This window comes from Sinocyclocheilus anshuiensis, unplaced genomic scaffold (genome assembly GCF_001515605.1).
Source record: "Sinocyclocheilus anshuiensis isolate Anshui unplaced genomic scaffold, SAMN03320099.WGS_v1.1 scaffold1015, whole genome shotgun sequence".
NCBI classification, from domain to species: domain Eukaryota; kingdom Metazoa; phylum Chordata; class Actinopteri; order Cypriniformes; family Cyprinidae; genus Sinocyclocheilus; species Sinocyclocheilus anshuiensis.
This window is the reverse complement of record NW_015546029.1, coordinates 1,971,105-1,984,705: the sequence shown is the minus strand read 5'-3', so window position 1 is coordinate 1,984,705 and position 13,601 is coordinate 1,971,105. Positions and strand designations below refer to the sequence as shown.

The following is a 13,601-nucleotide window of genomic DNA, read 5'->3' as shown; positions in this document are numbered from 1 at the left end:
TTATGCCCAAACATACACACTACACACTGACTAAAATTCAAAAAGTGAAAAGCATAATAGGACCCCTTTAAAACATTCAGTTCATTTTGGATGACACGTAATGCACGTGAACTTCACTGTAAGAAGCAGTTGCAACAGAAAAACGATTTATTATTAATAATAATTGTAATAAATAATTGTTCCACCAAGTAATATAGTTCAAATCACACAATGACCAATGTACCATTCAGCACATTTGTTATGACTTTATTTATTCCACCTAGTAGCATACATTGCTGTTCAAACATTTGGGGTCGGTATGATTTCTTCATGTCTTTAAAGTAGTTATGCTCACCAAGGCTGCATTTAAATTATCACAAATACGGTAAATTCAGCAGCCATTACTCCAGTCTTCAGTGTCTCATGATCTTTCAGAAATCATTCTAATATGCTGAGTTGCTGCTCAAGAAACATTTATTATTATTATCACTTTTTAAAACTTAATGCATGCTTGCTGAATAAAAAGTATGAATTCTTAAATATCTTACTGATCAACTTTTGAACATGATGTATGTGTGTATATATGTACATATCAGTTTTCATTCAGAATTCTTGCAATTCTTGCAAATTCCTCTAATACTCTTCTCAAACCATCAAAATAGACCAGCATAGCTAGACTGGGCAGGCTAGGAGATGTTGTTTAAGCCGGGTACCAAAATTTGATAAATTATGATATTATTATATACCACTGTATACTTGTAGTACTGTGCTATACCACATAGCCCTACTCTCCGCTTCTGTGAAATAGTGAGAAACTGCTAGCTTCGCTCAGATGAATCCATCATTATTAAACTAACACGTGCTCAAAAACATGAATGCACCACTGATTCTTCACAACAGATGTTGTGCTGCACGACAAATGAAAACTCAATGGAGGGAGACACTATTCGCAGAGAGGGGCGGCTTCCCCACTCATATTAGATTATACCGTCACCTAGTGAGAACGGCCTTGTGAATTACTCGGATGGTCTGGCCTGGTGTCTTCAACAAAGTAAAAAGGGCACATTCACATTTCAGTTTACATTTATAAGTGAACCATGTGTTAGTTTAGTGTGTCTCAAGTGTATTCTTGAAGTATGAAGAAGTGTTTTTTTGTTTTAATAAATGGCTTTGTGTGTGTTTCCAAAGGGATGAGTGGGCAGAGGCGATCCTGATGTCAACAACCGCTTAAACATAAGTGCATTTACTATGTACAGATAAGTGCAACGGTAATATGTATTATGTTTATTGTTCTTTAATTCTAACATTATAACATGAATTGCAGTGAAACTGTTATACAGTTGAATTTATTTATACCATAGTCTCATAATTGAAGTGTAAATTCTGCAGATTACATCATTGTTCAGTATTGTACTGTCAGCAATTTATGGAAAAAAAAAAACGCGTTTCTTCGACATGGTGAAAACTTGACGCTACAGCAGCTCTTCTTCTTCTTCGTTTTCTCTGATGCACTAACTCTGGAATGTGGTGCAACTCTGATGCACTCAACCAAGCGTTCTAACCACGACCTCGCCCCTCCCCACCCCCCAACCATTAGAATTTCCGTAGGCGGGAATTATTTTAATGATATTCTAATGGACCGCTTTGTGACATCACAATACCCCGGAAAACAACGCTGTAGTCCAAACCGTTCGTTGTAGTTATTGAAAAGGGATTTTTTTTTAAACTAAATATCTCCCTTTGGAGTGGACTTTGAGATTTGTTACTTTGTAGATCTTTATTATGCCCAAACATACACACTACACACTGACTAAAATTCAAAAAGTGAAAAGCATAATAGGACCCCTTTAAAACATTCAGTTCATTTTGGATGACACGTAATGCACGTGAACTTCACTGTAAGAAGCAGTTGCAACAGAAAAACGATTTATTATTAATAATAATTGTAATAAATAATTGTTCCACCAAGTAATATAGTTCAAATCACACAATGACCAATGTACCATTCAGCACATTTGTTATGACTTTATTTATTCCACCTAGTAGCATACATTGCTGTTCAAACATTTGGGGTCGGTATGATTTCTTCATGTCTTTAAAGTAGTTATGCTCACCAAGGCTGCATTTAAATTATCACAAATACGGTAAATTCAGCAGCCATTACTCCAGTCTTCAGTGTCTCATGATCTTTCAGAAATCATTCTAATATGCTGAGTTGCTGCTCAAGAAACATTTATTATTATTATCACTTTTTAAAACTTAATGCATGCTTGCTGAATAAAAAGTATGAATTCTTAAATATCTTACTGATCAACTTTTGAACATGATGTATGTGTGTATATATGTACATATCAGTTTTCATTCAGAATTCTTGCAATTCTTGCAAATTCCTCTAATACTCTTCTCAAACCATCAAAATAGACCAGCATAGCTAGACTGGGCAGGCTAGGAGATGTTGTTTAAGCCGGGTTGATAAATTTGATAAATTATGATATTATTATATACCACTGTATACTTGTAGTACTGTGCTATACCACATCTCCGCTTCTTCCGCTTCTGTGAAATAGTGAGAAACTGCTAGCTTCGCTCAGATGAATCCATCATTATTAAACTAACACGTGCTCAAAAACATGAATGCACCACTGATTCTTCACAACAGATGTTGTGCTGCACGACAAATGAAAACTCAATGGAGGGAGACACTATTCGCAGAGAGGGGCGGCTTCCCCACTCATATTAGATTATACCGTCACCTAGTGAGAACGGCCTTGTGAATTACTCGGATGGTCTGGCCTGGTGTCTTCAACAAAGTAAAAAGGGCACATTCACATTTCAGTTTACATTTATAAGTGAACCATGTGTTAGTTTAGTGTGTCTCAAGTGTATTCTTGAAGTATGAAGAAGTGTTTTTTTGTTTTAATAAATGGCTTTGTGTGTGTTTCCAAAGGGATGAGTGGGCAGAGGCGATCCAGATGGTGGCAGATAAACTCCAAAGACAGGAAGAGGAACGTATCCAGTGTAGTCCCACCTCACAGATAGACAACATGGGAGAGGAGGAGATGGACACATCTATCAGCCATCACAAACGCAAGGTGCCTTCAAATACAGATTTTGATGTTTGCTGCAGACATCATAAGCCTGGGACATTAGGAAGCTGAATGGCACAAATCAGCAAATAGTTCAAGGAATTAAAAGAATAGTTCACTTAAAAATGAAAACTGGCTAAACATTTACTCACCCTCAGGCCATCCAAGATGTAGAGTTTTCTTATTGGAACAGATTTGGAGAAATTTAGCATTACGACACTTGGATGTATCCTCTGCAGTGAATGGGTGCCGTCAGAATGAGAGTGCAAACAGCTGATAAAAATATCACAATAATCCACAAGTAATCCACATGACTTCAGTCCATCAATTAATGTCTTGTGTGTTTTTAATGAACACATCCATCAGGGCGATTTAACTTTAAACTGTCGCTTCTGGCCAAAATACGACTCCATAGTCTGTAATGACGCTTCCACCAGTGAATTTTCAGTAAATTTTCTACAGATTTTCATTGTTGGGTGAACTATTCATTTATGGCCTGTTTCTGTGCCTGATAGTAGAGTTTGGATGCTGAACCCAACATTACATGATGAACTAAGCAGCAGAGACAATGAAAATGCACTATAAACCTGTTTATCAACATGATCTTTTGCTATACAAGCAATATAAAGTTGTGAAAAACTTCTCAGCCATTGTTCGATTCCAGATGATTTAAGCAGTTTGTAGCTGATCTTTAGTGTTTGGGTTCTGTCACTTAAATTTGATCCCCTCCTCATGTAAATTGGATCTCATGATAATCAAGGTTTGTTCTGGCACACTCCCAAATAACCGTTTTATAATTGATTCAAGAAATTCTCAATGTAGTAACCTAGAAATCACTCCGCTGTCAGTGTGAAAGCTCAATGCACGCCTACAGCTGCAGTTACGCTGCAGCCCTGCAGATTCAGGATACAGTATATGAAACAGACCATATGACTCAATTGCACAAAAGTAGGAAACTCCCTCGATAATGTCTTTTAAGGCAGTGTATTTCTGGGAGTTTCATCATTTTAAACAACAAGCTAATGTACAAACATGTCAGTGTTTTGGTGGCAGTGAAGTCTCTAAGCAGCAGGATTACATCCCTGCAGCAGAGATGTGAGATGTGGACGTATTCTGATTGAGTTACATAGACCCCAATTATATGCACTGCATTTCAGTAAGTCTGACAATTTATTGCTTTTTTCTTTTTTTGCAGACAATGAATGACTTTGACTACTTAAAATTATTGGGAAAAGGCACTTTTGGAAAAGTCATTCTCGTAAGGGAGAAGGCCAGCGGGAAATATTATGCAATGAAAATTTTAAAGAAAGAGGTTATTATAGCAAAGGTAAGAATCATGAGGAATATTTTTTTGAAAAAATTTGAAGATGAGAAATTTGATTTCATTAAGGATAAGGCATTTTGTGCTGTACGTTATTTATCTAGGTTTAGATAACAGAGTTATGGTTAATGACAATTTAACGTAGTTATAAAAGTGTAATTTTAATCCCATGCTTTTTTGAGAAGCTTTGTAATTAAATCCTCAGTAAATCCATGACTTCACTGTGCACATGCACTGTAAGCAAACACGGTTTATCTTGAGAAAACACAATTCATGATCCAGCTTCTCTTTCTTCCCGTAGGACGAAGTGGCCCACACGCTTACAGAAAGCAGAGTACTAAAAAACACGAGGCATCCTTTTTTAACTGTGAGTGCACGTTTTATAATGAACTATCATTCAGAGTGCATTTACAGAGACCTTAAAGCTCCTAGTGCTTTTGAATATATGAATGGCTTTTCCCTGGAGCCTCATTATAATGTAGAGAATAAACTGTAATAAATTAGCGGCCTAAATGTAGCTATGCATCTGTTGAGAAGTCGCCAGTGAGAGGTAATTTTCTGACACTCCAGATGCTGTTGTATGCCACGCAACATACACAGCAGGTTTAGCAAAACAATTTACCACTGTCAGTCAAGCTGGTGTTCCCTCGTAAACTTCACCTTCGCTCAAAGTTAGCATCAAGGCCTGCGAGAAAGAGTAAATCTTTTCAAAAACGCTTCTTTCATTTTCTCTTGAGACAAACGTTTCTCTCATTGCATACATTTTGATGAGCGTCTCTCACATTGTGTTTGTTTTAGTTTTGTGGGGGTTTTTTTGCTTTTGTTTTTCCTCTAATGGTGTATCCACCTGCTGTTTCAGTCTTTGAAGTACTCGTTCCAAACAAAAGACCGCCTATGCTTCGTGATGGAGTATGTCAATGGAGGAGAGGTACGTGTGTGTCTGCATTTGTATTTTATGTCTGTCTTTTGTCTGTGTTGGCAGACAGTCTATTTCTGTAGTAATGTCGTCACTAATATCTGTTTACTGACTGTGAGGCTGTGCTGAGCTAAAAATGTTAATCTGTTATCAGAGAAAAGTTAAGTGCAAGATCATATCTTGTGATGCATCCACAGTTTAAAGAGACTTTCTCTTAACCTTTGGGAAAAATGTAACAAGTAGCAAAATTATCATCCAATATTATTAACAGCAGATAATAATTATACTTTAGTGTCTAATAACTGATATTCAGAACCAATTTTTTTTAATTGTGTTTAAAAATAATAAAATAATAATAATTATTATTATTACTATTTCTCACATCATTTTATACAGTTATATTGCAATCTAAATGTTTAGAAATGTATTATTTTATGCACATTTGTTTTGCAACCTACTGTAAATGGATAAAAACAAAATTAATATTAAATCAATAGCAACACATATATTTTTATTTATTCCATTATTTTATGCAATACTTTATATTATTGTTTTGCGATCTAAATGGTTAGACATGTATTATAATTATTTTATGCACATTTGTTTTGCTGCCTAAATGGATAAAAAATGTAAAATGACTATTAAAACAATAGCAACAAATATTTGGACTAGGTGTAACTTAAATTTCACTTGAAAATTATTGTGTTACATAAAAAGTTGAGGAATTATGCAAACAAGGTATAAAGTTTTAAGTGTGAACACAGTTTGTTGTTGATTGTAGTAGTGCTTACCAAATGGTGCCATTTATCAGCAGACTCGATATTAAACAACCAATTGCTTGTAGAAAAGTGTGAATATTGTTTAAAATGTCAGTCAAACTGATATAAATAGTCAAAATGATTGTAGTAGTGTTGTACGTTTAGTTCAATGCTTGTAGTTGCTCAGGATGTGCTTGGTAGAAGTTTGACAGCGTCACTCTATTGATATGGCAGAGCGCAGGATTCCATCTTGAGGGGCTTAAGTTTTGATAAAGGAAATTCCACCACCAACGGTGCTGTTTAATCAGAGAGGCGGCAATCTCGCTCTCATTCCCTCAGCCTGCAATGTCACCTGCTCCCACTGCCTGGACCAGCCAGAGCCTCTAACCTCCACATGCTGCGCAGAGCCCATCAGTCTCTCCCCTTTCAGCCTCGCCACATTCACAGCTGCCAGTGCTCTGATGAAGGCACACCTGTCCTCAGCCACCCTGGTCCCCGGCACGCCACCCGCTTACCCCCTCCTCCGGCTGATCAACGGAGCCGTTAGCTCTCCCCGGACAGCCATATTCAAACATCCCACAGCAATTAATATACAGACTCTAATCATTGGGCTTCTGGGTAATTTCTATAAGCCGGGTTCAAGTGGAGCCAAGGGCCAGACAGTTGTCAGAAACCCTTGACATCTGACTCGGGAGGGAAGAGGAAGTGCGGGGCACTCCATAAAAGATACGGCAGAGATGATTGCAGGGGACAGGGCGCTCCTGCCTCTTTAATGGAGCGTTAGCCCATGAGCACGCAGCGCTGCCTTTAACAAGATTGGTGTATTGATTAAAATGCTGATTTAACAGGCCGCGCCGGCCTGTCTCTGGAAAGCCGGGGATGATGTGCCAGCTGCTGTCTGGGTTCGCTGGGCGTCCTCCGAGGGCCTCGCCATCTATCATCTCAATATGGCGATGTGAGGCCGTTTGTGTTGTGTTAATTTCCTCCAATAAATCAGTAATTATTGCAATCCTGTCCCTGCTGTTTACCCTGCAGCTGTTTTTCCATTTGTCGAGAGAACGGGTGTTCTCCGAGGACCGCACGCGCTTCTACGGCGCCGAGATCGTTTCCGCCCTCGACTACCTGCACTCTGCCAAGATTGTGTACCGGGATCTGAAGGTAAACAGAAAAAGGGGAAAGAATTCATATATTTAGAGAGGTTTTGTTTTGTCACGATGCCTTTATCTAAGTGTATGTCATGGGACGTGGAAAATGTAATTAAAAGCTCTAGAGTTTGTGGCTTTTTTCTTTGGTTTTTGGAAACATCAAACTCTGGCGGCTGTGGATGATGACACAGTGTTTTGCTCGCAGCCTTGGACCAAGCCAGTTGTGGAAGTGCCAAGAAACTTGGACAAACAGCTTAGCCATTAAAATTAAAAGGTTAAATTAATGTGGCTTGAAGTTTCTTTCCACTTCCAGGGAATAAATATATTATCCATGTAGTTGTCTACTTTTTATACACTTTTTTTAAAAGACATTATTAAACATCATGAATTAAGGATACCAGTACACTTTAGGTACAAGTACTAACACGAGTAGGTACTATTACAAGTATTTTTATTTTTTGGAATTTATGTTATTAATCATGAAGTCAACACGTGTAAAAGCCATACAGTATGTGTTCGTTGTATTATTAAGATGCTTTAATGAAAAAGGAAGGAAAATACACTTTTATGTCAGTCATAAATTAATTCAAGCTTTCTATAAATGAAATGCATACAATCAATTCAAAGTGCTAATTTGACGCAAATTTGAAAAGAGCTAAGCTTTGTTAACTACCAAGTTCTGTATTTGTTGTTTTCAAAAAGTCAGCAAATCCACACTCTTTTCTTTTCTGCCCAGTTGGAGAACTTAATGCTTGATAAAGATGGACACATCAAAATTACAGACTTTGGCGTCTGTTCCACTGCCCTGCTGGGGAACTGGGCTGGTGGAGCCACAGGCTCTCTGTCCCATCCCTCCCTGGCCAGCCTTGCCAAGGGCCCAGTCCTGGGAGCAGCAGCCCTGCCACATGGCTGTCCGAGCAGGGGCCTGTTCCTCCCCTGCGGCCGCTCCTCCTCGCCTGTGGCTCTGGAACAGGGAGACCCCAACTGGCTCTGTGTGCATTAATCGCATCCCCGCCTGCAGCCGAGCTGCTCACGTACACGCCCAGGACAAACAGCACAATCCGCCCATACGTGCCGCGCACACACATGAACGGTGTCCTCGTCCTCGCTTACGCTCTTGTTTGCTTCCAGAACACACAGTTCTGTCCAGTCCTGGATTTAGACATGCATAAACACAGACATTCTGTCCAAGTATATTGAGTACACTTTCACTCACACTTATTAAAGCACCCTTAGCTGTGGTAAAATCACTGTAATGCACATGAACATCTGCAAAAGATGCATTCGGTTTCTTTTTAAGAAACAATAATGTTTAGCAGTTCATTTTGGATGGCACTTAATGCATGTGAACTTCACTGTATGAAGCAGCTGCCATGGAAATATGATAAAAGATAACCATGTTGTGTAAATAATTAATTATTAGTTATAAATACAATAAATAATAATTCCGTCAAGTAATATAGTTCAAATCAACAATGCAAAATGTACCATTCAGCACATTTGATATGACATTTATTTATTCATTCAAATAACATACACTCTCGTTTAAAATTTGGGATTGGTACATTTTTTTTTTTTTTTTAAGTCTCTTATGCTCATCAAAGCTGCATTTATTTGATAAAATACAGTAAAAAAACATTAATATTGTAGAATAATATTACAATTTAAAAGAACTGTTTTCTATTTTAATATATTTTAAAATGTAATTTATTCTAGTGATAGCAAAGCAGAATTTTTAGGAGCTGTTACTCCAGTTTTCAGTGCCACATGATCATTCAGAAATCATTCTAAGATGCTGATTTGGTACTTTTTTTTTATTATTATCAATGTTGATACTACATAATATTTTTGTGGAAACTGATAAATTTGTTTCAGGATTCTTTGATAAATAGAATGTAAAAAAAAAAACAGCATTTATTTGAAATAGATATCTTTTGTAACTTTATAAATGTCCTTATACCATCTCTTGTAATTAATTTAATGTGTCCTTGAGAAGTAAAAATATAAAATACAGATCCCAAACTTCTGAACGTTAGTGTAGTTCAAAGCACACAATGTACCATTCAGATTTTCTCTGACATTTCTAAGTGGAGTAGTCATATACACCCATCTCACTGTATGGAGGTTGTTAGCACTGTGTTCGCACTTGGACGTTCACATTGTGCTCCCTAATCAGACAGAGTAATGAATGCTGCGGTTGACTTATGCAGGTCTGCCTGTTTTTAAAGATCAGAGAGGAGACATCATTATAACACCACTCTGAGCATATGCTTAACTGGCTCTGTGCCAGCCAGCCTTGTCATTAGTCAGACGTATTAATCACGACTCTCCTCTCTGAAGAGCTCCTCTACATTGCACACTAACTCCAGCCGCCTTGTTTCCGCCACCTAGTCTTTAAGAGCCACCAGTAAGGTGTGTAGCATCCTCAGTAATTGGGGCCCGGGACGCTTGCCCAAAAGCATAGCTTTGATCCAACGTTATCAGGCTTTGAGGATTGTGCTTCCAGGTTCCAAATATATCCTGAGCTGGATCTTTGACCTGATACACCGGCGCAGAATGAATGTTTAGACGCTTTTATCAGTCTAGCACTGATGGGCAGGAGAGACGGAGCTGGCTCACGCTGACATGGGTTTGGTGATGAGAGGCTCTACAGTAAGAGTGTGTGAAGTGCTGCCATTATCAGCTACTGATATTCATATATTAGCACTGATGTTCATAACTGCCATTCATTTAGGAACTCTTAGCTCTAATGACTCTTATGGAGATGAAATTGATTCAGTGTTAAGTTACACATGAGCAACTTATTTTGAAATACGTTTACCTAGCTCTTCTTCTGCATCATTCAGAATTGAATTTGAGAATGCCTTTTAAACTACCATTCAATTCCTGAATTTGATGTGAGGTAGCAAACAGGATTCTTTTTTTTTATTATTAATTAAAGGAACTATTTTTAACTAGAAAAGAGGCAGTTGTCAAGGCAAACTTTGTTTGAAGTTTTGGGGAGGAAGCTTTTTGAAGGTTTATACGCCTTATGAAGGGATAGAAAGACGCAGTCGGATGGGTAGATTGGTGGATGGATATATGTATGGATAGATAGATGACTTGGATGGATAAATGGGTGGATTAAATGTAATAAATTTGCAAGTCATTAAATACCTCTTTCTGTCGTGAAAATTCAAATTCAGCTTCCTGTGGGGTGTGTTCAATTCAAATTCACACTCATGAACTGATGAGTCAATTCTTCAGTTCTTAATCTTGCACAACACTGGTGCTGAGACATCCATATTTTTTGAGGTTTTTGAGTGTTTGTCCAATAATGATTAACAGGTTAACACGTTAACATATTTAACATTTAATTAGATTTTTTTATCTCTGTACAAATTGTCCAGATACATTTTTGGATCCACCTGTGTACATGCGCTTGTACCTGTTTTGATATTTATTGGGTTGGTCATGAATGCTTTCATGCAGGAATGTTTTCAAATGTGTGTTTGTTCTCAGGTGCTGGAGGACAATGATTACGGCCGTGCGGTGGACTGGTGGGGTCTCGGTGTGGTCATGTATGAGATGATGTGTGGCCGACTGCCTTTCTACAATCAGGACCATGAGAAGCTCTTTGAGCTCATCCTAATGGAGGACATCAAGTTCCCCCGGACCCTCTCTACTGATGCCAAGTCCCTACTGTCAGGCCTGCTCATCAAAGATCCCAATAAGAGGTCTAACCCAGTAACAGTCATAACAATATTGATCTGTATGATCTATATTCTTTATGCATTTCAACTGGTCTTTCTGTATTTCACTTCAGTTACAGCACTTATTTAGATAGGAACTAATTAGTGTAAGTTCATAAGTTGTCTTCTGACTAAATACATGTGGCTTCCTTTTGTTTTCCTGTCAGACTTGGTGGAGGTCCGGATGATGCTAAGGAAATTATGCGACATAGTTTCTTTGCTGGAATTGACTGGCAGGATGTCTATGATAAAAAGGTAATTCAGAATTTATGCTGTCATGCCTTCACCACTACACATAAAGGTGCTCTCAGTATTTTTTTTAAATATCTACGTGGATGCAATATCATGGAAAAGCAAGTTTTTAAGTCACTGATGCCATTATAGAAAATTCAGACATGATTGTTCATCATTTCAATTTTTTTTTTTTAATGTGCTATTCAGTTCTTTGTGTTTACTGAGGAAAAAACTGTAAAATTTTTATTAAAAGTGCACACAACCAAAATACTTCTAATAGTACATGTTGAGAGAGAGGTTCTGTGTCTCAGTGCACTAATAGGTCACTGTCACTTGAACAGCCTTCACAAATAGCACAATGGTTGGCAGAGGAGGTGCGGTTCAGAGGCGTTAGATCAAGCCCTCCAGCTCGCCATACTATATGCAGTGTCAGATCTGCACAAACAGGTGCTGTTTTTTTTTTCATCCCCATCTCTTCCTTCCTCAGCTGATGCCTCCCTTCAAGCCTCAGGTGTCATCAGAGACAGATACCAGATATTTCGATGAAGAGTTCACAGCTCAGACGATTACAATAACCCCTCCTGAAAAATGTGAGTTTGTCTGATGTTTGTTGTTTATCTCTGCATACATTGACAATTCTGTAATGACACAAAAGCGTATTCTAGAAAGCATGCCTGATATTGTGCTGACTTCATTATCTTCTCATTTTTTGGCACAAATCTCGATCATCTCAAAACTATAGGTGTTACTTTTGAAAGTTAAAGTGACGTGATTGTGTAGTCAGGTATTGTGTCCCATACTCGGAATTTGTGCTCTGCATTTAACCATTCCAAGCACACACACACAGCAGTGAGTAGTGAACACAGCCATTTTTGCTGCAGGTTCGGTGCCTTGCTCAAGGGTCTCACCTCAGTCGTGGTATTGAAAGTGGAGCGCTGTACATTCACTCCCCCCACCTGCCAGTACTGAGACTCGAACCCGCAACCTTTGGCTTACAAGTCCGACAGTCTTACCATTAGGCCACGACTGCCCCACAAAATGATAATTTTTGGAAATGTCATCAGATTTGAATTTTGCATCCAGAGTCCATCTGAAGACTAATATATAAAAGAAAGAAATCTTTTAAAGAAATCTATACTTTTATTTGGTAAGAAGGACATAATGAATTGATCAAAAGTGATTATAATGATACAAAAGATTTCTATTTCAAATAAATGCTATTTTTTTTACTTTTTAATTAACAAAGGATTGTAAATATCATGGTATTAGGGATCCACAGAAATATTAAGCAGCACATTTTTTTAAACACTGATAATAATAAATGTTTCTTGAGCAGCAAATCAGCATATTAGAATGATTTCTGAAGGATCACGTGACACTGAAGGCAGAAGTAATCACTGCTGAAAATTCAGCTTTGCATCGCAGGAATAAATTACATTTTAAAATATATTAAAATAAAATGCAATTTTAAATTGTAGTAATATTTCACATTATTACTATGTTTACTATATTTGTGATCAAATAAATGCAGCCTTAAGAGCATAAGAGATTTCTTTCAAAAAACATTTAAAAATCTTACCAACCCCAAAAGTATTACCGGTGGTGTTTTATACATGAACTTTTTTTTTCAAAACCAATATGAATACTAAATACATTCAATTTTTTTTTCAGTCCCTCCCTAGAAGATTAGCAACAGTGTTGAATTTCTCTCATCTGTACACTACGTGACTGTGGACCAAAGGCTCAAATCTTTTAAAAAATATATCCTTTTAAGCCTTTCCATCTGAGCCCTGTCATTTTCAGAAATCTCTTTTAGTCAGAAGAGCAGATTTTTTACATTATTTTAACTGGCTGGAGGTCATTATCATTATCATTATCATTACATTTACATTTAGTCATTTAACAGACGCTTTTATCCAAAGTGACTTACAAATGAGGACAATGGAAGCAATCAAAATGAACAAGAGAGCAATGATATGCAAGTGCTATAACAAATCTCAGTTAGCTTAACACAGTACACGTAACAAGGTTTTTTTTAAATTATATAATAAATAAAAAGAAAACAGAATAGAAAAAGAATAGAGCAAGCTAGTGTTAGAGACATTTTTTCCTTTTGTTAATTGTATAATAAATAAAAAGAAAACAAATAGATAGAATACAAAAAGATTAGAGAAGCTAGTGTTTTTTAATAGAAAACAATCAGCTAGTAAATGAATAGAGTGCAAGTCTAAAAGGGGCAAGTTTTTTTTAAAGAATAGAATTAGAATAGAGAGTGCTAGAGTTAGAGGGTCAAATGAAGATGGAAGAGATGTGTTTTTAGCCGATTATTGAAGATGGCTAAGGACTCAGCTGCTCAGATTGCGTTGGGCAGGTCATTCCACCAGGAGCGAACAGTTAAAGGGTTAGTTCACCCAAAAATGAAAATTAGCCT

General features: G+C 37.4%; 1 protein-coding gene across 1 annotated transcript in view; it reads left to right on the top strand.

Moving 5' to 3' along the window:
- Positions 1 to 13,601, top strand: part of LOC107698756 (RAC-gamma serine/threonine-protein kinase-like) — a 106,808-nt gene that overhangs the window by 88,900 nt on the left and 4,307 nt on the right. Inside the window, exons 7-15 of the mRNA XM_016499856.1 lie at positions 4,261 to 4,392; positions 4,688 to 4,753; positions 5,246 to 5,314; positions 7,096 to 7,218; positions 7,942 to 8,012; positions 9,910 to 9,916; positions 10,677 to 10,921; positions 11,104 to 11,191; positions 11,658 to 11,760. Coding sequence (XP_016355342.1) covers positions 4,261 to 4,392; positions 4,688 to 4,753; positions 5,246 to 5,314; positions 7,096 to 7,218; positions 7,942 to 8,012; positions 9,910 to 9,916; positions 10,677 to 10,921; positions 11,104 to 11,191; positions 11,658 to 11,760 — 904 coding nt within the window. The remainder of the gene's footprint in view (positions 1 to 4,260; positions 4,393 to 4,687; positions 4,754 to 5,245; positions 5,315 to 7,095; positions 7,219 to 7,941; positions 8,013 to 9,909; positions 9,917 to 10,676; positions 10,922 to 11,103; positions 11,192 to 11,657; positions 11,761 to 13,601) is intronic.